General features: G+C 37.0%; 1 protein-coding gene across 1 annotated transcript; it reads right to left on the bottom strand.

Annotated features, from left to right (window-relative positions):
• Positions 1-5,187: 5,187 nt before the first annotated feature.
• LOC147539285 (Subtilase family protein) lies at positions 5,188-8,379 on the bottom strand. The gene is made up of 2 exons (XM_086638711.1): positions 6,683-8,379; positions 5,188-6,133 (listed from the first exon to the last, which is right to left on the bottom strand). The coding sequence occupies exons 1-2, from the start codon at positions 8,286-8,288 to the stop codon at positions 5,445-5,447; spliced, it is 2,295 nt and encodes a 764-aa protein (XP_086494837.1). The 5' UTR covers positions 8,289-8,379; the 3' UTR covers positions 5,188-5,444.
• Positions 8,380-25,065: the final 16,686 nt, after the last annotated feature.

The following is a 25,065-nucleotide window of genomic DNA, read 5'->3' as shown; positions in this document are numbered from 1 at the left end:
AAAAGGGTTAATTCCGTTTTGGCCCCCAATTTGTGACCAACTCACCGTTTTGGCCCCCATAAGTGTCCGGCAGTTCGTTTTGGCCCCAAAATCCACTTTTTGGACAATGCTGACATCATCAAGTCAAATGCAATACTTTTCTATACCTGGATTACCCCTCTGACCAAATCTTTTCTTTCCACACCAAATCCTGAGTTGTCACATCCATCTAGTTATTTAATACCCTATTCTTTACCTTCCCAAGATAGTTACTTTCTCTCCATTAACACCACCAGCAAAACAAAACTCAACTTCCTCCCTTACCTTCTTCATCTTTCTTTATCTTCTTCTTCACCAGCCCACCCAAAGAAATTAGGGTTTGAGTTTCTGTAAAACTCTCGGCGGTATTCAAAAGTTGTTTTACTGTTGGTGGTTTTAGAAGGAGGTAAATGGTGGTATTTCTTGATGGCGGTTTTAGGATATTTTGGTATTTCTTGATGGAGGTTTTGGGATATTTAAAAGGAGGGTTTTCTTGTTGGTGGTATTATTGTTGGATGGTTTTACTGTTGGTGGATTTGTGTTTGGTGCAAAAGAAGGTGAATGCGGTTAGTGTAAAGTTTAGAAGGCAGTTTGGAATTTGATTGGTAGTTTTGTGGAGGCGGTTTTGGTGGATTAAAAAAAGCTGGTTTTATTATTTGATGGGTGGTTCTGGTGGAAATTAGGAGGCGGTTTAGCTGGGTTTGAATAAGTGGTTTTTGAGATTAAAGGGCAGTTTTGTTGAACTGAATTAGGGTTTTCTGGAGAAAAATTAGGGTTTTGTTATTGGATATTGTTCTTAAGAATTTGGAGAAATTCGAAGATGAATCCGAAAGAAATCAATGGAGTCTTCTAGGGTTTCTTTTGATGAAGTGATTGAAGCTAGTATTTGAAAGTTTCAAGCCAAAAAAGAAGAAGGAAGAAGTAATTAGATTATTTTTTTAGATTTTGAGATATGGCTGAAGTTCACATATGAAGAAGATTTAAAAGAACTTTTTGAGTGATCTTTTTCATGTTTCATTATGTAAATATTTAGGAGATAAGTGTAGTAGTAGTAGTAGTAGTAGATTGACTTGATTTACTCTTTTCTGTGTAAACCCCAATCTGTTCGTGAGAAAAATGGAAGAAAATTTAAGTTTATAAGTTTATTTTATACACATCTTTGATTGTGTTTTTAATTCATTACATGGAATGAACAATTATTGGGATTATTGTCAGGTATTCAATTGCGTGGAGTTTGATACATGGAATGAACTATTACTGGGATCTTATTGTTGGTGAAGAAGAAGGTAAAGAAAGATGAAGAAGGTAAGGGACGGAGTTGAGTTTTGTTTTGTTGGTGGTGTTAATGGAGAGAAATTAAATGTCTTGAGAAGGTAAAGAATAGGGTATTAAATAACTGGATGGATGTGACAACTTAGGATTTGGTGTGAAAAGAGAAGATTTGATCAGAGGGGCAATTCAGGTATAGAAAAGTATTGAATTTGACTAGATGATGTCAGCACTGTCTGAAAAGTAGATTTTGGGGCCAAAACGAACTGCCGGACACTTATGGGGGCCAAAACGGTGAGTTGGTCACAAATTGGGGGCCAAAACGGAATTAACCCAAAAAAAAATTTTGAAGCTTCTGTTCTTCAGATCTCATATTGAGAAGGAAAATACGGGAGAGAGGAATGGGAAAGATGGTGGCATTTTTGTGATTAAAGAGAGAAAGCATGACTCATTATTTATTACTTTTACCTATTTATAGAAGTACAGCTGTACAAATTTGGTCATATATTGATCTAACAAGATCAATGGTCATTGGGCTCAAGCTCATAATTTCCTATATGAGCTTGAGCTCATTGAATCACGGCTCTTTCAAATATAGGGGGTTAAGAGAGAAAAGGAATATTGTGTTGGTGAAAGTTGGTAATAAGACCTGCTCAAAAAGGGGGGAATATTTTCAAACTTTGAAAAGTAGCTGTTGATTATTGACAAATAAGCTTGAAAGCCTTCTAATACTTTATTCGCATTATTATTCTATTCCTTTGATCAAGAGTGATACTTAACATATATCATACATGCAAGTCTAGGTGTGCATATGTATCCGGCATATAAGCTTAATCGTAAAAGTGTCATCATCAAACCCTAATTGCCAGACATCAAGCCAATCCTAGCTAATGGAGCCCTATATTGCGAGTTCCATGACATCAAACTAACCAAGCAAAAATACCCTAATTGCTAGGTATGTCACATGACTCACATCTAGCTAATCGAACCACGCACATATGTTGAATCTATGCTTATTCTAACTGCTCCAACATAACACTCATAACTTTCGGATTTAAATTCGAACTAGGTATTATACAAGCAGCATAAGTGGATCTTCATGTTTTTATAATACTCAAGAGAAATATGGAAGATGTTATCAGCCATGAATATAACTCATATAACTAAAACTAAAACTGAGAGGATTTAAGTACTTGTGCTAAGCCATAAACATTTTTCTTTTCAATCAAATAGAGAAGATAATAGCTTCCTTTGACTCCCACCAACTAGTGTGCAGCAATCTTTTCACGACTTACAGGACATCTTGTTACTACGATAAGCGGACATGTGTATTGTGGGATATTTTATCTAGCGAGTCTAACCCCACTTGGCAATTCAAGGAAATCAACGTCATCCATGTATCGTATCACCTGAACCTCTCTCTTAGGTTAAGACCCTCGATTAAAGTCGTGGGCTACATTACTTAGTCAGCTTTGACCACATCAAGACGTCAACGAATTGATCTAAGCAGCACGTGTTAGCTTCACACGTACTTACAGAGATTGAGCATTTGTTAAAGCTGGCGGAGAGGTGGACCTGAACAAACTCAATCCCTGAGACAGTTCTGACTAGAGAGACATAGCAAGGAGGTGCCATGCCCCCCCTCCCCCATCTCGGCTCGGTGAGACCAAATAAGGGATATTTAATGGGTGCCTTTATATTTCTGGTGAACAAGTCAGTACATAAGCATGTCACTACTAAAGTCTAAATGAGTTATTATAACAAATGTTAAACACACTCACCATTTTTGATATCTACACTCCCATCAGATATATTTTTTGCTCAAGGTAAAGGAGATGTAGGTGTATATAAAAATAAGTAGGGAGTGGATATAAAATCCCTCTGTTATTAATTATTCTCTTTTCATGTTGATTGTTTTTCATGCTTGTTCTTGGACTCGGTTTGATTGACAATTTTATCTACTCTTCTGTCTTCTTAAATATAGATGTAGCTTGAACTTCGAAAATAAGATGCATTTCGTTTCCTCTAATACACCTAAGTTTTATTTCGATTTATGTTTTGTTATTGTTTCAGAGCATTAGGATTCTAAGTTTTATAACTACGAAAAATAATTGTTCGATCAAATCCCTTTGAATACGATTAACTTAATGAAAGATTTGAATTTTCAACTATCCATCGGTTTAGTTCGTTGTAGAGATTTACCTTTAAGGTGATTGGCACGACAAAAAGATCATTGTAAGAATTAGTTCTCATTTTTCGTTGCATTATTTCCATGATTTGGTGTAAGTAGTGTGCAAATATACCGATAAATTAGATCAAACATGTAAAAGGTAGAGATTGAAAAGAATTATTTAATTGCACATGTACATTCCCCACCCCCATGCTTTTGATTCCTGATTCCGTCCCTGCTTGGAACCCTGTTATAAAATACGGACGACTGGAGAGGTGGATTCAAGTTGGAAAACTGTTGAAGCATAAAGACAAATAGAGAGGTGGGTATGAGCAAGCTTTGCCCCCGAGCCCTGCTCAGACCGGAAAGACAGAGTAGGAAGGTCTGCAGAAGTGAGCTCGCCACCTTGAGCTTTTCTCTGCCCGAAGAAATGATGGTTATGTGGAAGGCTAGATGACTGTCATGATTCGCTTCTCCGACTGGAGCCTTTACCGAGAAAAGATACGCTTACGACGTGATGATTTTCTTGTACGGCCATCGCACATGGTTATTATTGACGATGCTAGATTACAGTCAATCTGTAAGTATCATACACTTCCCTCGACAGGGATCCAATCATTACAATTTTACTGATTTTTTATACTTGTATACTGAATTATTTCAGTGTCTGAGTGCTTTCACAAGTACCCCCTCCCCCCCCCCCCCACTCTAAGACTCCGTTATAGTAACAAGAAGAAGGAGTCGATTGAGAGTTACGAAGGTTGTTCCCCTATTGACACCAGAAAGTCTGCTTCGAATTTATCAGATTGGTACTAGTAAGAGGATTAAGAATAAGTCTTGGGAGCCCGTCTAATGGGACTGCCAATAAACCATCCTACCCACTATCTATTATATTAAAACAGCTCAGTCGGTTATACAGGGGATAAGTCTGACCGTCTATTTTTATTGAGATTTTCATAAAGATCACATCTAATGGTTGTTATAAAATCTCTGTTCGTGTAAATCCCTTCAAAATAGAAGGGTAATAGTATAAAACGACCAAAAGTGGTTAGGATATCCCTACATTAACTACCCACGTATTTCTCTCCCTCACCATTTAACTTCACACATATTTCTCTCCCATTTAACTTCCTTCCCACGTATTTCTCTCCCATTTTACAATTGTTGGTTAATATCTCTCCCTATTTATTCTCCATTATCTTCTTTATTCTCTTTCCAAGAATGTTGTAATCTAAATTTATTTATTTTCTCAGGCGTTAGCCAAGAGGGATCTTCCCCGTCCGTAGGACGGGGAGGAAACCTAGTTAGTTAAAAGACAAAACCCAATTCTAGAGAGAAAAAGTGGGTTGGGTTTTGCCTTTTTGTGTAAAGGGTAAAACGGTTCCCAACCCATTAAACGGGCTCCCTAGGCGCCCTGAAAAACAATTTGATGATGACGAAAAGTGGCAAAGGACTCGCTAATGTTAGGGTATGTCGATTGACATCTTTTAAGAAACAGGATGCTGATATCCTTTTTTTTTTTATTCAAACAACTCTCCTGAAATTTAATCCTCATCCGAAGAGAAGAAACGGGATGCTGATACCTTTTTTTTTTATTCAAACGATTCTCTAGAAATTGCAGGATCAGTGTTCCATTAGAGATGTTGTTAGGATGAGTGTCCCACTTGAGATGTTGTTAGCAGTATATAAATCTCAACCCTAGCAATCAACACATCTATAACATCATCATGTCAGGGTGCCAACAATTAAATCACTTTTAAATATTAAATGGCATGAAATACAAATCCAATCGAGGATGGACTTACATTCCCTTTCATTCCTCATTTAAAATATATTATCTCTTGTTACAATCCAACCCCACCCACCCAAATTCATTTCTTTTATGTTCCCAACAGAGCTTTTGTTGGTAACACATTTTTCAAATAAAAAAAAACACACTTCCCCATAATATTACACATCTCTCTCCTCTCTCTCTCTCTCTAAAAACTCAACCTTGTGTTTGTGTAGAGAATACATAAGCAACTGGGCTTCTCACTTGATGCAAAGCATTACTCCAAACAATCCAACCAAAATCATTTCCTCTTCCACTCCTCACTTTCTTATTATTAGTATCTTTCTTTGCCACAAAGGTTGTTGTATATCTCAATTTCTGCCCTACTTGAGTAAACACAAGCTTACTGGGCTTTACCGTTACTCCAACACTTTTAGGTCCACTAACTGTAACATCATAAATGGATCTAGCTGGGCCGACATTTGTTACTTCCCTTGTGTACCGAACTACTCTTTTGTTCCCGAATAAAACCGAAAACGAAGGGTAGTTAAGTTGACCAGGATCTCTTAACTTCTTTGCACACGTGATATTCGCATGCTTGACAATTGATTGTACTTGAGCAATAGTGTAGTCTAAGGAGCATAGGAAAGAAATATAATCGTCTGTATCGAGGTCGTATACAAGACCTGGATCAATGGCTTTTTGTGGAGCTACATGGCCTGATCCATGGGCCCATGGGCTTGATAAGGATCCATCTGCTGCATCTTTGAGTGGTGCTTTGGTGTTATCATGTGTGTAGGCAGTTGTCATTAGAGCTGATTTCATTGCACTTGGACTCCAATTTGGATGAACGGCTTTTAATAATGCCGCTACACCACTGATGTGTGGACACGACATCGATGTACCTGTATACAACATTGAAACCCAGAAAATCGTTAAGATTGTACAGCGTAGGAGTAAAAGTGGGCAATCAATTCAGTTGATCCGGGCTTCCTACGGTAGACTCCGAGACCGACCAACTTGTTTCATTGGCTTATTTAGTTATTCATGCTAGACCGGGGAAGATTTAAAGTGCCCATAACTGATTCAGATCGGCAAGACAGGGTTCGTACTGGGCCAGTTACTTGGACAACACAATGAGACCAGGTCCGGCCCATTTTTAGGTGTCCATGAGCTGCAGAAGGCCGAGCCGTACGGCTATTGGTCCGAATATGAAAAACCGACCTTAACCGGAACGATTCCTATCGATCGGAGTGTTCTCTCCACATGTCTGTACCAATGAAAACGGACCACGTTAACCTAGGCTTTCGAGGCAGTCCCATTTTTGGGCCAAATAGCATTTTTGCTTTATCTTGCCCTAGGCCCTTGGACAAAAGGAGTTGTCAGACATTCTGCATATTTTAAAGAAAGTAATAAAAAAGTAAAACTAGCCGTTAAAAGATAGTCAGGCTTACCCGACATAATATTGAATTGAGTTTTTCTTTCATCAGTAGCTAATCCGGTGGGCCCGACGGACTCGGACCACGCGGCTAAAATATTAACACCTGGTCCAATCAAATCCGGTTTAAGAATCTGAGGTGTAACCGTATTGGGTCCTCTAGAACTAAAAGCAGCAACAACTGGAGATGGACGGATATTAAGAACGGTCCCACCAAAACTAAGAACAGCCGTTGGATTAGAATTAGAGCGTACGTACTCCCTAATTAAATCACCAACTTTTCTCCCAACAGCAATAGCAGGAATCAAATGGCTATCGGCAACCAATTCTTCTCCACTAGCAGCCGTATTCGCGAGTATCATCCCTAGTCCACCCGCGTCTCGTACTACGACACCCTTTTCCACACGTGCGTTAACTCCTCTATCACAAATAACTACCTTTCCTTTCACTTGGGTCGGGTCAAGTGAACCCGGTAAACATAAATTACTTGTTCCATTATCTTTAACATAAGATAAACCAACCGGTTTTGAACCCATACCCGGTCCGCTATATAATGATACACCGGCGAACCGTTTTTGGTTTCCGAGAACTGCGTAGGCTGGAAAATCGCGATCTAGTGTACCGGCACCAACGGTCATGATCCATGGAGCAACATTAGCTAAAGTAGACCGACCCGGTCCACTATTTCCAGCTGAACAAGAGACAAAAATACCCTTCTCCATAGCTGAAAATGCCCCAATAGCAATTGTATCTCGGTAGTATGGACCCGATCCACCACCCAAAGATAGAGAAAGTACATCTACACCATCTAAAATAGCCTGATCCATGGCAGCTAAAATATCCGACCCGAAACACCCAGTACTCCAACAAACTTTATAAACAGCAACACGTGCGCTTGTGGCCATTCCACGTGCCGTACCGCTCGCGTACCCGAGAAGACTAGCGTTCCCTACGTGAGAACCAGCAGCCGTACTTGCCGTATGTGTGCCGTGTCCGTCGCGATCTCTAGGTGTCGGATTTTCTTTTGGCTTTTTAGTGATTCCACTACCAACACCACCACCAGAAGCCATTCGAAACCCTTTCGAGAAACTACGAGCACCAATCAGTTTCTTATTACAACTAGAACCTTTAAAATCGGTTCCCGATTCACACTTACCTAACCACCGAGTCGGTACATCAGGCATCCCCGAGTCAGAGAAACTTTTTGATTCGGGCCAGACGCCCGTATCAAGAACTCCAATAATAACGTCATGAGAAGCTTGATCTAAATCTTGGGTACTATGACCAGCCCAAAAACCCAAACCCGAATCAAGACCTAAAAACTCGGGAGTCCGAGTTGTATGGAGTTGATAGACGGAGTCTTCATAAACACCTAAAACTGAACCGGATCGGCGGAGAGCTTCCGCTTGATCTGGTTCAAGTGAGACGGCGTAACCGTGGTAAGCGGTGGTGTAAGTGTAAAGAAGGGAGGAGGGATCTGAGGTTAGGGCATTGTACCATTCCTCTGAGGAGGCGTAGGATAAGGGTTTTTCATGGTGGTTCATTTGAACTATATATGTTTGTTTGGCAATGACAGAAGGAAGAAGAAGAAGGAAAACCCATAGAAGAGAAACCATTGCCATGGCTATGGTTAGTGAGAGAAAGAGGATGGGAGGAGAGAGAAAGTAGAGAGAGAGAGAGAGGACAGTCACTAGAGACCGTCACATGAAGGATAAAAGAGAAAAGGAACTAATGTGGGTTTTTAAACTACACTAGTGTAATAAATAGACTTCTTGTTTCATTTATTTACTTAACATGCCACTGATAGTGGTATATTAGCTGTTAATATGATCATGAGAGTCAGTGAGGTGTAAGATATATTTATGGTTCAATACAATTTAACCCCATATTCTTGATAAAGTCCCTAACTTAACCTTTATATTTTGACCCGGATCGCTTCCTAACTAACGAAGTCGCCCGGCCACGTTCAATTGGATTTCCTTTCTAAAGTTACCCTCATATTCACGTTTTCTTTATAATTTCCCGAAAATAAGGGGAGGTTAAAAGAAGAGTTGTCTACCCTCTCCATCTAAAGAGAACCGATGAGAAGAGAAACACCAGTTGTTCTCTTTCTCCCTCTTATCAATTTCTTTGATCACCATCCTTATTTCTCCTTCAGCATCTTCATCCGCTTGAGTCACCACTTTCCTCGCTTGACAATGTTTGTAAAATGTCATCATTATCCACCACCACACCATCTTCATCTAGAAAACAAAAAATAATTAACTTCTTTACTTTAATAGTTTGTCAAGACTTTTATAAATGGACATTTGTCGGACACCAACGCTTCTTTGAAGGGAGACTACTTCCACGTGATGGAAGAATGAAGAGGAGAGAGAAAAAGAACGAAGAAATGAAAAAAAATTTGTAAAAGGAGAACGAGATCATAATATAAGTTAAGTTAGTTAACTAATATCACAGCCAGTTTCGTCAAAAAAAACTAATATCACAGCCAGTTTCGTACCAAATATGCTCTTGCTCAATATATGGGGGTACAAGTAGAAAATTGGTCAAAACAAATTGGATTGAACATTTATCAGTACAACAAGACCTATGGAAATTATAAATGGTCGGACATATTATTGACCATAAATGGCCGAAAGCCTGAAACGTGTAACAGATCTAATATACTTCAAATATTATTTTAGGGTTCAATTATGATAGAGATATTAGACATTGTGTAAGTGTAGGACAAAGTTCACTTGAGTCAATCATGTCATTTGCTTTTTTAAGAACATCATTAGTACCTCTATCATGAATAAAAGTATATTTTTATAGGAGTTTACAACATTAATAATGATATTACTTATTTACCGAAAAAAAAAAAGGTTTAGACATATCATTAAAATGGAGGGGTTTTCAACCTTATGTCCAAAGAGTACATAAGCATCAAATTGTTTTCTAGGAAACTCTCTATCCTCACCCTATAATTGTTTTTATTGCACCAACTACACATAAAGGTCGCTTGATTTTTGCCTATGATAGGGGGCTAAAAGTAGTAAATGGAATCGCCTCTAGAGCCATCTTTGTTTTTTCTTTGTACATAAACTTCTAACTACCAATCTCATTGGATTGGTTTAAAGATTTTTAAATAAAAAATAAATCAAATTAAAAGCATAAAATGGGCACTAAGACCACTTGGTAGAAGAACCCCCATAATAAATAAGAGTTATATTACAACAAATTGGTTTATGAAAAACAATTGATGGATGAGAAATCATAATCAATCTAAATGTGAATCTATAGTCATTCTCGAAGATGAAGTTAATGGAATTCATATAACATTGAACATGTCTAAAAAGTATAGTACTCGATGGATTTAATAGCAGTTTTAGATACTAAATTCTTTCGTTTTAGACATGTAGCTTGTACTTATGTGAGTAATAAAAAACAATTTGTCTTTACATCCGTAAAGTTGCACGTCATAGTGTTATTCGAAACCAGACTTCTCTTCTCATCATAACATATATGCATGTAATTTATATATACCATACATATTTATTTCAGAAAAAACACAAGTTTCATCATGGATTGATGTTTTTCTTCATTCGTATAAGGTGACCATCTAATACTCAATAACTAATGTGAGTTTTCCTAATTCCCTCCCACCAATATTTCTTTGAGCGTCTCCAAAAGGAGACTTAAGAATAAGTTCCAAGACATTTAGATGCCAAGTGTTAGTTAAGATTATTACCTGACAAAATAGAGGCACTCTGAATTATTTGTCTCTAATAAGAATTTATAAATAACTCTATTTAATACACATGTCATTTTTAATAAAAAAAATTTAAAAAGTAAAATTTATGTTAATATAAATTTTTAAGTTTGAAAAGTTGGCATTAGAGACTCTTAAGAGAACACTCTAATTTTTAGTGTGTCCTCTTAAGAGTCTCTAAATAACTAGTTCCACATCATCATTGAGTGTCTAAGAGAGTGTTCATTGGAGATGATATTTAGCAAAAACTGTAAAAACTTTATGCATAACTCAAAAGTTTTCGAGTGTGAGTGTCCCAGTGGAGATGTTTTGAATCTCTAAAATGATGTTGCAACGTCTAAAATAAAGATCCTCAAAATGAACATTCTAAATTTAGGATATCCTCTTGATGATCTTTATATTTCTTTAAGCAACTCAATTAATTTTATAGTCAAAATATAAACATTTGATTTTTTTTTTGTCACATTTGAGAAACTTTTAATTTTGGTGGGCAGGTGACGGGAACAGAGTCTGACGTCCGTTTCTCTGAAAATCGTCTTTAAAATTTCTTTATGTTGTCGTTGAGAACATCGGGGGAACCTCCGACGCTGAATCATTATTTCTTTAAGATACTGTTATTTGTGTTGTCAGTGCAATGTTGCAGGTTGGAAATTCAAGTAATCGAAGATTAAAGGTCATACCTCTTTTCACGGTAAACTTGTGTTGCTTATATAGACTTCCATAAAGGTGTTATCACCGGCTTAAAGGAAGTCACGTGTCAGGATCGTTAATAGAATCACTTTGATGTGCCAGATACGATTTTGAGATAAGTCAAGCGGATGTTCGACGCTATTTGACCTATCGTGTAACTGTCATTTATCTCACGCAGAGCAGTGATCAAAGTGTCGAGCATACTTTTGCAGACTTCTCTTCCCAAAGTTTAAATTGCATAACTGACACAAATCTACACTTTTGTTGACCTATGTGCCATGACAATGGTCAAAGTGTGTAAGAGACTTGTAGCAACCTTCCATGTCAGGATTAAGGTGGCAGAGTTCTTCTGGGTCTACTTGTTTGCTAGTTTAGTCAAGGTCTCGCTTGTGCATATTCAAAGATCTGTCACGTGTTGCCTGTGTTAATCATTTGACTTCTTTGACTAGTCAAAGTTAATCATTATTTAGCTCAGCATGAGAAGAAACCATGGGCGGAACCAGGATTTCATATTAGGAAGGGCAAGCCTAAAGTCTCTATGAAGTAAACTTCTACATATAATACGTATGGCTTTACAAGATACACCACAAGACAATTTTTTTAAGAACATCCTTTCATATCATGAGTTTTACATTTATCTTAATAATCTAAATAAAACAATGGAAGTGATCTTTTGACTTAGATTTACAAATTAACGTAACATTGGATACTCAATTGAGTACCAAAATATCAATAGATCTTTGTCAATTATTTTACATCTTAAAGAACAAAAAAACCACATAATTTTGTTAACATTAATCTAAGGTCTTCGTGTTATAATTATTCAATAACAATTGAAGTCGAAAAAATTACATAGCTCAAGAGTATACCCAAGCAAAAAACAAGACTTTCTCTAGCTATTGGGCACTTACTTTAGCTTTGAAACAAAAATGCAAAAAAGAAAGAGCCTGAGGCAAGGAGAGGGGTTTGAACCTGGGTCTTTGGGTTGGAAATGTACAAGGTCAACTGCTAGAGCTAAGATGAGCTATTGAAATTAGTGGAAGCTTGTGTTTTATATGTGAAGATCAGGCCGGGCAACTACCCAGCCTGGTCTCCACATAGATCCGCTCCTGGAAGAAACTAAGAGAAAGAAAAACATTATTGAATCAATACCATGTTTTATAAATTTTTAACTCTTTTCGCTAAATATTCTCTTTACTTTTTTATTCTTCACGTATTTTGTTTTTTTAAGTAGATCTATAAACTTTCTTCCGTGTCTTCCGTGTAAATCTACTGATTAATCAATGTATTGCTATTTTAATTTGGATGTAGATATGTAAAAAGAAAATTAAGTCTCTCGCATGTACATAAATCTTTCTTTCTCTGAAATTGAAAATGTTGAAGATGAATACATGTATCTTCATATATCATATCTGTGTATGGATTTGTATTTTTTTTCATAACGATGCTAAATCATGAAATGCTGAATTAAATTTACATTTTTGAACGAGGGTGTATCTGCATTTTATGTTTTTTTTATCAAAAAGGAATCTTGATTATGAAGTTGGTCGACCCGATGCCAGACTCGTTTGATATCCCTTATGGTGCGACTGGTACCCATACTTGATTTTGTGCAAGAAAACTTGACGACTAGATGTACCCATGGATGCAAGCCGGGGGGTTTTGCACACCCTTACTCATATCTTAACAAACAGTTCATCAATCTCCATCTCTAGCTTCTTTCAAGGTTTCACCATCACAAGTCATTTCACTCCACAATGTCATGATAATCTGAACTTGACAATTGATTATTACCAACGGTCAAAGAGAATTTAATCTATCATTAATGATATAATATTGGAAACATGCGATGATCTAATAGTAGGATGGCAAGAATGTAATAAAATTCATGATTAAGGGTGACAATGAGTACACACATTAGAAGGAGAGGTTTGAATGTTTGGTGACAAATTTTGTTTTTCTCAAACTTCGTGTAGTCTTAATCTTTGTGTTGGTAATAATCGTCCATATTTTTTGACCGAATAATACTGTTGAGTTTCTCTCTCTCTCTTGCTCTTTATCTCTCTACAACATAAAACTCTTAATCTTTAGAAAAAGCAAGGTGTGTCTTGTATTATGTACACCTACTAATTGGTTTGTAGGGGCACCAACTCTATGGGGACATCAATATTTTCTTAAAGTAGACAACCTCTTACGAACTACTTTAAGGTGGCAATTTGAAGCATTCAAATATTATAGGGACAATAAAGACTTAGAACGGATCAGCAAAAGAGAGAATTGCACGATATTGAGAGAGAAAAAAGAGAATATTTAAAATAAAAATGGAAATACTAAAACGGTATGACAAAAATTTGCGTAGTCTTTTTCGTTTCTCCATACGAGGCTAATAATTTTTGCCAAAAAAATGGGCACGTAATTATTTTTTATGCGAATCTAAATCAGATTAAAATGTGTTTTTGTAGATTTTATCTAAATTTTGAGTTTTTTTTATGACGTTTCTTGAAGACTTGAATCACATATTAAGAGGCGTGAGATTTGCATCATAGAAAAAATATAATATAATAATAAAAAAGAAGAGAGATGCTAGAATCACAAAAGATTTTGACAAAAAAAAGTTCCCAGCTGATGTGGCGGTTGTGATTTTCATCTCTCAGCGGCCTAGATTTGGTCAAAGTTTGAAACTACACCCGCCACATCAGCTGGGAACCTTTTTTTGTCAAAATCTTTTGTAACTTTATCATTTCCCAAAAAAGAAAAGTCTAGGTCGTCTACCGTCTTTTGTGTAATGGTTGGACAGTCCCTCTTAACTACATAATGTCTGTGGTGAGATGAAATCCTATCTATAGAAAAAATATATAAGTCAATTCATATCATGGGCAATTAGTTATGAATTGGGTAACCATAAATTTAGCATGGATTGTCCCTTTACCAATTGCTATAGGGACGTGAGAATAAAACACAAAACTAAGAAGTTTTGTGTCCCTTTACACCAAGTAGCATCTCTATAACCATATTCATGCGGCCAAAAGCAAAAGCTCTTTTGTCTCTCTCTGCGGAGAGGAAGAGGAGGGAGAAAGAGAGAGGAGAGAGAGGAGAGAGAGAGAGAGGGGAACAGCACATGACTGAGGAACTGAACCACCGCAGAAGGTGGCGTCATTCAAGCCAACAACCCAAGTTCTTATTAAAAACACCGCCTTCTGTGTTCCGCACGCTTTCTTTCCTTTCCCATTCCCTCTTTTTCCTTTTTGACATGCTCTTTCGGTTTATTCTTTTTCCATTTTTACCCTTATCTTTATCATAATGGACAAATGACAATCCATCCCCCTAACATTGATTACCGTTATAACCGTAGCCTCCGCTTATCTATACATGATGTAATGAACACAGAATTGATTAACTAACCTTGATTAATTGGATTATTTCCCAAATGCCCCCTAGTTTATGACTGACTTCTCGCCTAATCCCCTAATTTATCGAAGACTCCCAGATGACTTCTTTTTTTGCCGTTACCATACATTGACTGTTAACTTTTTCTAATACTTTCCAGAAGTACCCTCCCTTTAATTCCCCCATAGTCAACTCTTTTTCTTTCTCTTAAAACTCACTTTCTCTTATCATCTATTGTATTTTTCTTTCTTTTTCTTTTCCCTAAATTTCCTCTCTCTAGAACTCAAATCTCATATTCTTCTTCTCTCCGGGTAGTCTCTCTCTCCCTACTTAAAGTTGTTAAACTGTTGAACCTCCATGAATTTCCGTAAGCTCAAGCCAAGTTTCTAAGAATGAACATTAGAACGGTATCACAAAATCGTCTACCAAACACATATTCAACAACCTCTGACCGTGTTTCCCTGGAGTAACTACTAGTTCGTTTTTTGATCGCCATTTTCCCACCATTTTCAATGATGCTAACCAAAATTTTCTTGCAATTTCCTTCTTCTTCCTGCCATAGGATTTTGGATTTGGGATTATAAATTATATGATCCTTCAACATCAAGGTCAGCACCATTAACATCAAAACCAACTATAAAATCGAGGTCTGGATCATCTAGAGTTGCTGCACAAAATACACAATTATATGAACAAACATAAGGACCAACCCAATACTTTGTGGTGTTAAACGGATCTGAAAACATCTAAACAAATATTTACAAGATCTTCTTCTGAATCTTTTTGAAATTGGGAATCAACATAATCAATCAACTTAAAAGTTTTCATTTGAGTTATATCTTTGAAGCAAATAGAATATTTTGAAATATATCTAGATAGAGAGATTAAGAGACATATAATCCCGTGGATCATGAGGTTCCTCTATGGTCTAAAGAAAAACACCATGGAGTTTCAGATTGTCTGAAACCTCACGAAACTATGGGGTTTATCTCTAGTCTATTGAGGTGTATATATATTGGAGATCGTGGTGATGATGGTGGTGGCAGAAGGAGACAAAAAAGTGAGAAGAATATTAGAATCGGAACCGATTTTGGCTCGACCCGACTCGTCAAACTCAGAAACGGAATGCGCCATTGCGTTTGTCTCGTCGAACTCTTGAATTTAGAGCCAATAATCACTCAAATCGGATTCCGGATGAATGAGAAATTCAAATTTTAAGTTTAGACGAAGATCGGTCAAATTAGGGACTAAAGTGTCAAACCGGACAAGTCAGATTGGGGGCATTTGCGCGAAGAGAACGCTTTCTGGTCTGGACGGTGGGCGTTCCTTCTGCGGGATTACACCAGATCGGATGGTCGCGCATTTAGAGTGTCGGGACAGCTTCGGGTTACGCCCAGAAGCGTTGGATCTATGCAGATCCAACGACCCGCGTTAGTCCCAAGTTGGGCACTGAGTGGGATAAGCCAATCTTTTAATCCGGCCGTTGCTTTCTTGATCGGTTGGGCAAGTTTCGGTATTAAGCCAACGCCTGGCGTTCTGTCCGTGTTTTTGAGAGAAATCCAATGGTCCAAATTATAACCGACTCCAATTTCAGTTATTGTTTCAGTTTAGTCCACCCTTTCGAAGGGATACATCCATTAAACCGAAAAGACACTATGCACCCATTCAACTCCTATATAAACAACCCAAAACCATTCCAATTCCCATTCAATTCATTCTCTTCTTCTCTTCTAACAATTAGTATTCTGTGTGTCTGGAATACTGATTGGGAAGTAATTCTAGTATATCTAGAAAAAGGAAGAAAGAAGTTTCGAGTGAAGTTATAATCTAAAGCGTCTAGAAGATTCAACTCTATTCTTTTCTTCTCTTCTAAAAATTAGTATTCTGTGTAACTGGAATACTATTATCTCTAGAAAAAGGAAGAAAGAAGTTTGAGTGAACTTATAATCTTAAAACGTCTAGAAGATCCAATCGCATCAGTCCAAGAGCTCATATTATTTACGAAGGTTCGTCCGTTTTCAGAATATAGAAGTACCATCTTAAAATTCTGAAAGGATAGTCGTTGTATCCCGAAGGCATACACCCTAACATTTGGTACTGTTACGGGGTGTAAAATGTCTTAAGGAAAGAGAATTTATTCTCGCCTCGACTCCATTATCTTTTGTCTATCTCGGTTAATCCGAAAGAAGGAATTACTGATAAAGTCGGTATTCGCTTATAGTTTATCTCTCTATAACTTAGAGAAAGGAAGTTCCCTACTTCAACCCAGACTCTGACTTAATCAAGACCAGACAGAGTTAAAGTAAACTCAAACCATAACTAGAGGTACAACAAAGAAAAGGGAGAAGAAGATGGTTAAAAAAGATTTTCTTTTAAAATTGAAGGTAGATATGAAGATCGTAGTGGTGGTGGGAAGGAGGAGAGGAGGAAAAGGAGAAGAAGAAGATGGTGATCAAGTTTTTTCTTCTAAATTTGAAGGTCACAAGCAGATAGTTGTGCGTCTGATGATGACTTTTTCTGCCGAGATGAAAGAAATAAAGATAAAGAAAAAACTTTTGAAATGAAGGATAAGAAAACAAAAATGTTGACTGTTAACTTTAAGTAACGGAATCATGTTTTTGGAATCTGATTTAAAACGTTAGACGAATAAGGAGTATAAATTTCTAATTGGCTGCACATTGGGGGCAAATTTGAATTAACTCTATCTGTATTTTTTTCCGTGGAGAAGTAGTCCGACATAGTAGATAATAGGTCAGCATATGAGTAGGTGGATAGTAGAGTGATGGTGGTTACTTAAAAAAACAGAGTAATGGTAACGGAAACTCCAACGGCTATTTTTTCTGTTTATTTGGCATCTTTAGGTGCAGGATAAGATGGTCCTTTTCCCACGGCACTATTTTCTCCTGTTAAGTAGATCTTTGGTTTAAGGGGGAAGACTCTTGAGTGCCATCCTTCTCTCTTGCCTCTTGGCACCCCACCCATGAGGGCAGGCGAGGACAGTCGGGCTGATCTGGTTCGTGTTGGGTTTGAATAATACACATTAGGCCCAGTCCGAGTGCTCTTGGACTGCGCAATATGTGAGGTGCCAAGAGAGAAGGATGTGCTAAGAGCAAAAGGATGGGGCGCCTTCAGAGACAGCCCCTGTATAAAATACAAATTACCTACTACCATTACTGTAGTGGCCCTCATAGTGGGAAATGGTGGATGGAGGAGACAGTGAGAATGGAGGATCTTCACTAGTTGTTGGATACATCAAGCCTTTTTAGAAATTGAAGTCCACTGTGCTTCCACTTTCTATGTTTAGTGGACTTTACCTACCCTTTACTCAATGAGTGGCTTCTCTATCAAAATTTGTCAACTGAAATGTCATTATTTATGTGGTACCCATTTTACTCATGATATCATCTTTTTTTTTTTGTTGAACAACTCATGATATCATCTGGTGTTCCAATGTATTTACATCTGGTATAAGATTTTCTTTTTGGTATGGCAAATCCCTAATGCCACAAAAATAATTTGTGGCCTAGGGGTGTAACACGAGCCCAAAATCATGCTCGTTTATGTAAACGAGCCGCAGGGACGAAACTACAGCTAGGCCAAAGGGGGCCATGGCCCCCCTCGACCTAGCCGTAGTGGTTCACATTGTAACCCCAAGTCACTGTGGTTACGGTATTAGTTCAAGTAATACGCAAGTTACAATAGCAAAGTGTAATTGGCTCGCTGGTAGAACTACTTGTTTATCACCTACCTGACCTAGGTTCAATCCGTAGGAATGGCAATTTCTTTTTTTTTTTTTTTGCAATATCTGTTTGTTTTCAATTTTCTAAGAGTGTTTGGAACATATACCATCCAAGTTCTCTTACAAATTTCTCAACAATTTTAAAGGGAATATGTAAAATTTTAGAAATTTTTCGGGGAAATAAAAAAAAACACTCCACCTCACCTCACCTCACCTCTCTCTCCACCTCACCTCTCTATCTGTCTTCTCCGACACGTTCGCTGACCGGAAAAATTTCCCGACCGGCGACCTTCAAGGTAAAAAATTTTTTTTTTTTTTTTTTTTTAATCTCTCATTTTTTTTTAAATATCTCTCTCCTCTCTCTCTAGATCTGGTTCACCAGATCTGGTCTGCGAACAGACTTAGATCTGGTTCACCAGATCTAGAGAGAGAGAGGAGAGTTTTTTTTTTTTTTTTAAAAAAAAGAATTTATTTAGAGGGAGAGATAAAAAAAAAAAAATTATGTTTGAAGGTCGCCGGCCGGAAAATTTTCCGGCCGGCGACCTTCGACGGAGAAGACGATGAGGTGGATAGAGAGAAGTGAGGTGGAGAGAGAGAGAGGTGAGGTGGAGAAGCTATTTTGCTTTCCCCCTAAATAAAATTGTCAAACAAATTTGACTAATTTTTGACCAAGTCTTCACACCCCGGAAACTATTTAGCTTTCCCCAAAGCGCTGGCAAAAAAAAAATTCTCTTTTTTTTTTTTGGAAGTCGACTACGATCTACGTATGTCGTTACATTTGGCACTTGATACATCATAGATGTGACAAGCTCGATAACCGCCCACTCAAACACTAACAAGACCGGGCCTATAGCCCAACTAGACATGGCTTAAAGCCCAACAACATAATTTACACCCTAATAATCCCAATTCAAATAACCAAAGATACCACATTCTCTGGGATTCGAACCTGGAACCTCCAGGGCTTTCTAGAGTTTATGTCAACACCTTGGAACCACTTGGGCTACCAACTGTTGACACAAAAAAAAAAAAAAAAAAAAAAAAACATTACCATTTTTTTTTGAAAACCTAGAGACCAACCATTCCCATGGACTGGACAATAAAAGCAAATTGTTACTCATTTACGAACAATTTTGTCGATTTTGTCTCAAAAATCTTTATTTAGAAGACGTTCTCAGTAATGAAAGCAAAATGATGTTAAACAAAATCATAGTTAAAAGGTACTAATTTATTTTAGATTATATATATAACGACCATTTTTTATAGGCGAAATACAAATATAAAATGTAAATAGATTGTCAAATAAAACAACCGAGTTCGTATTACATTGGCCCCCCTATATCTTTAATCCTGGTTTCGTCCCTGACGAGCCGAGCTTGATCATTCTTTAGTGTATCACGAGCTACTCGTGAACAGCTCGTTTAACATATTCTTATAATATTGTAGTACGTAATTACGTATTAGTATTGAAACTTGTACATGAAATATCAACCAATAAAATATTATCGGAATATGAATCAATAATCATTATTATTGTATGTGACAAATGATCATTGAAGTATTTTGATAATTTAGGAAGTTTTAACTTGAAATATTTTGATAAACGAGTTTAAAAGAATGCGATCTCGAGCTCGAGTTCTTTCAAACTTAAACGAATCGAGCTTGAACAAGTGGACAATTACTCGAACGAGTTCGAGCTCGAACTCGAGCTCGACAGTCAAATACACGAACCGAGCTTGAACATCTTACTACTCGGCTCGGCTCGACTCTGAGTACACCCCCTATTTGTGGGTTGTAAGTTATAGATTAAGATGTGTGTAAATATATTTGTATTATTTAGATCTAATTTTCAGTCTCTAACTCAGAATTGGTGACGTTAAGATTGAATTTATTTTGCAATATTTATTAGTCATATGATACAAGTACATCAAAGATCGCTTAGGTGACAAATATAACGGCTTGAGTTTTAGTACTTGAAGACTTCACATGTATCTTCAAAATCACAATTATTTCGATCCTCTTTTATCTTTTTTCTCATTTGTTTCTTTCTTCAAGTAGGAACGCTTTTAAAACTTCCGACTTAATATATAGTAGTTAAATAAATCAAATAGAAATGGAAAATAATAAAATTAGAGACTGCACATATATTTGTGTGTTTATATATAGCCATACAGCAGGACTACAATATCTTCCTACATTAGATTAAATTAATATACTACGAACCTTGTAGAAAAAATACATCATGAAGATTTTTTTTTGCGATCTGTACAACATATACGTGTGTATATATATATATATATATATATCATGTTTGTCTATGTGGGTGTGTTTTGATCTTTCAAAAAACAATAGTTTTTTTTTTGATGAAAAAAAAAATAGCTTAGTTAGTAACACTCTATCTTTGTATACCTTTGTATAATGTTATTGAATTATACAACCTAACATTCCCACTTCAAATACCCATAATTATGTTAGTTGAAGTGTTTCTAGCTTAAATCTATACATCTTTTAGAAAAATGGAAAATCTTTATACATTTGAGTTGAGGTTTGCAATTCTAAACTGCAATTTCGTTTATATAAAAAATTTACTTACACGTATTTGAATTCAGGTTTTGTGATTCTAAATTGCAATTTAGGGTTTAGAATCGCAATTTAGAATTGCAAAATCTAACAAAAACAAATTTATGCCTGAATTAGGTGTTGGCAGCCTTACAATGCCTATCCATTAAGAAAAGGAAAATGAAAACCTGTATATCCAAACAAAAACAACATCTAGAAAAGTGTGTTGGAAAGATGGTTGTATTCACATTGGAAGGTTCCCTTATGCCATCCCTTTTGTTTGGTAGTTTTCTTTTCTTTTGTTTTAAAATAGCTAATAAACAGACTTTTAGGGTTTTGCTTGTTAGCTTATTGAACATGAAAAGATGCAATTCTTTAGCATTTTTGTTAAAGACAATTCTTTAGCATTTAACAAATGAAATGGTTAGAAACATGACACTATGTACATATCTAAAATCCCCATTTTTTAAGGAGACCCATGATATCTACCAATAAAGGATTAGGAACCTTTTGGTGATTTGGCCTATCATTCTGTTAGATTGTTTTTCTTTTCATTTTTCAATTGATGGAGAAACCAATGGCAAAGCTTAGTCAGTGGTCATGTCAGTTTCGGGCTCTCGCCGAGGCCAAATAAAATTTTTGTTTCTTTTGTTCTCAGGAAATGCTTCTTGTAGTTAAAGAATTGGTCATTGTGTCTTTCATTGTGTAAAAAATGTTAGGAAAAATAACTTAATTAACTTGTTCAGGAATATGAAGATAAACGATGCGAAAGTAAAAGTAGAGACACCAAGATTATTTAACGTGACAAAAAACCCTCCAAACTAGAAGGTAAAAAATCACGGGACCTAGTCCAGAAATCTTCCACTATAATTAAATAATGGGTTACACAACTCTTCACCAAACCTATGGTGGATAAACTTAACAAAGAAACAAAGAAATAAAATCTCTTACTCCTTAGGATTTGAACAAATCCTAGATTCCTAAAGGTTGAAGAAGATAACCACAAACTAAATTGCTTCACAAGATTAATAATCTTCTTTTCTTCAAACCAATATTCTTCTCTTTCAATCTCTCTTGAAAGAACTACTTCAGAAATCTCTCTTTCTCTAACTTCTCTTTGTTCTGGAAGTTGTTGTGTATAATCTCTTCCCTTTCATTCACTTTTATAATGATAAATAGGGAGGTTTACCAAAATAAATAGGAATTCCTTTTTAGGCTTGGAAAAATAGAAACTTCTATTTTTTCCCCAAACATGGAATAAGAAAAATCCTATTCCAACTAGGAGTCCTTTTATTATAAGGAGGGACCCCAACAAACTCCCCCTCCCGACTTATGAAGAGGGACCTACCATCCCCAAACCTGCAACACTGCTACATAGCTCATGTTTGCCTTTGGGTAATGGTTTTGTCATCATATCTGAACCATTGTCGTCAGTATGGATTTTCTCGATCTTCAACACCTTTTCTTCAAGAACATCTTGGATCCATTGGTATCTCACATTTATATGCTTGGACTTTGAATGAAAACTAGAATTCTTACTGAGGTGGATGGCACTTTGACTGTCACAATGAATAACATAATTATCCTGTTTCATACCAAGTTCTTCTAACAGTCTCTTCATCCATAACATCTCCTTGCAACATTCTGTAATGGCAATATATTCTGCCTCTGTAGTAGATAAAGCTACACACTTTTGTAATTTAGATTGCCATGACACTGCTCCCCCTGAAAATGTAAATAAGTAGCCTGATGTGGACCTTTTATAGTCTACATCTCCTGCCATGTCTGCATCTGTGTAACCGACTAATATTGGCTTATCATTACCAAAACATATACGAGCTTTAGACGTACCTCTAAGATACTTCAGAATCCACTTCATTGCTAACCAATGCTCTTTGCCTGGATTGGCAAGAAATCTGCTTACTACTCCAACTGCAAATGCAATGTCCGGTCTTGTACACACCATTGCATACATCAAGCTTCCTACAGCTGAAGCATAAGGAATTTTCTCCATTTCTTCTTTCTCACTTCTAGTTGATGGACACTGATCACGAGTCAGCTTGAAGTGACTGGCTAATGGACAACTCACTGGTTTTGTCTTGTCCATATTGAACCTTTCTAGAACCTTCTCAATGTATCTTTCTTGTGATAGCCAAAGTTTTCCAGTTTTTCTATCACGAGAGATATGCATGCCAAGAATTTGTTTTGCTGGACCCAAGTCTTTCATATCAAAATACTTGTTTAGTTCTTTCTTTAACCTGCTAATCTTATTAGCATCCTGACTAACAATCAACATAAAGTAGAAGTATAATCAAATCTCCATCAGGAAATTTATGAACGAAAACACAATGATCTGAAGCCGTCCTTTGATACCCTTGATCCTTCATGAATGATTCAAACTTTTTGTACCACTGTCTTGGTGCTTGTTTCATCCCATATAAACTCTTCTCTAACTTACAAACCAAGTGTTCCTTACCTTTAACTTCAAACCCTGTTGGTTGTTCCATATACACATCTTCCTCCAAGTCACCATGAAGGAAAGCGGTCTTGACATCTAGTTGTTTAATTTCTAGGTTCATACTTGCAGCCAATCCCAATACTAACCGTATAGAGGACATCTTCACCACCGGGGAGAAAATCTCATCAAAATCAATACCCTTCTTTTGCCCAAATCCTTTCACCACTAGGCGTGCCTTATACCGTGGTTGTGAATTTCTTTCTTCGGTTTTGATTTTGAAAACCCACTTATTTTTAAGAATTTTCTTATTCTTAGGTTTTTAAACCAACTTAAAAGTGTTGTTCTTATGCAATGAGTCAATCTCATCTTGCATAGCTTTCAACCACTCCTTCTTGTGTTCATCATCTATGGCTTCTTCATAACACTGTGGTTCTCCACTATCTGTAACCATCACATACTCGTGTGGAGGATACTTGGTAGATGGTGCTCTCTCTCTAGTCGATCTTCTCAATTCAGCTGGTGGTTCATGTTGAACTTCCATTCCTTGCTCAACATCATCACCCATAGGAACATCTTCATGAGCTTCATCTTCATGATTTTGTTCTTCACCTGCATTATCATGCATAACCTTAGAAGAGATATGTGGATCTAGATAAATGAGATCATTACTATGAATCTCACGTTTCTCAACTTTCTCGAAGTCCTCAATAGTTTGATCTTCAAGAAAGACCACATCTCTACTTCTAATAATCTTCTTATCGACTGGATCCCATAACCTGTATCCGATTTCTCATCTGTATACCCTAAAAAGATGCATTGCTTGGCTTTATCATCAAGCTTTGCTCTTTCATCTTTAGGTATATGCACAAAAGCCCTGCAACCAAACACCTTTAGGTGTCCATAACTGACTTCTTTCCCAACCCACACTCTCTCAGCTACATCTCCATCTAATGGTGCTGAAGGTGATAAATTGATCAGATAACATGCAGTACGCATTGCCTCACCCTAGAAGCTTTTAGGCAGCTTTGCTTCTGAGAGCATACATCTGATCCTCTCCACAATAGTGCGGTTCATGCGTTCTGCTACACCATTTTCTTGTGGAGTTTTGGGAACTGTCTGTTCATGTCGAATACCATGGGTTTTGCAATACTCTTCAAATGACCTGATGTATTCTCCTCCATTGTCAGTGCGAATGCACTTCAATGGTTTTCCTGTCTCCCGTTCTACCATGTTGTTGAAATTCTTGACAACTGCAAGTACCTGATCTTTGGTCTCTATGGCATATGCCCAAACTTTCCTGGAAGCATCATCTATAAAAGTAACGAAATATAAAGAACCACCAAGTGTTTTGACCTTTAAAGGTCCACAAACGTCAGAATAAACAAGCTCCAAAACACTGGATTTTCTTTCAGATGCATTCCTTTGAAAGGAAACTCTATGTTGCTTTCCTACTAAACAATGAGAACAAGTGTTTAAATTTATACCTTTTACGTTCGGTAAGTCTTGTCGTTTAGCAAGGATTTGAAGTCCTTTCTCGCTCATGTGCCCGAGTCTTCTATGCCAAAGATCAGTGGAAGAATCTTTTTCAACTGCATTCAATTCTCCTTTACACAGTTTTACTTGAGTCCTGTATAAAGTACAACACTTCTTCCCCCTTGCTATCACCATTGACCCTTTTGTGAGCTTCCACTTTCCATCACCAAAGTGACTGTGGTACCCTTCATCATCTAATACTCCGGTGGAGATTAGGTTATATCGAAGATCTGGTATATGCCTCACATTCTTCAGAATCAATGTACTCCCTGTGCTCGT

The sequence above is a fragment of the Eschscholzia californica genome, unplaced genomic scaffold (genome assembly GCF_041429995.1).
Source record: "Eschscholzia californica isolate CP2 unplaced genomic scaffold, dmEscCali1.0.p SCAF_5, whole genome shotgun sequence".
NCBI lineage: Eukaryota > Viridiplantae > Streptophyta > Magnoliopsida > Ranunculales > Papaveraceae > Eschscholzia > Eschscholzia californica.
The sequence above is the reverse complement of the archived record's forward strand: the minus strand, read 5'-3'. Positions and strand labels throughout refer to the sequence as shown.

Coding starts and splice junctions, on each gene's coding strand:
- LOC147539285 (XM_086638711.1), bottom strand. CDS start 8,288: ATGGCAATGGTTTCTCTTCTATGGGTTTTCCTTCTTCTTCTTCCTTCT. Junction 6,134..6,682: donor TCAATTCAATATTATGTCGG/GTAAGCCTGACT, acceptor TGTTGTATACAG/GTACATCGATGTCGTGTCCA.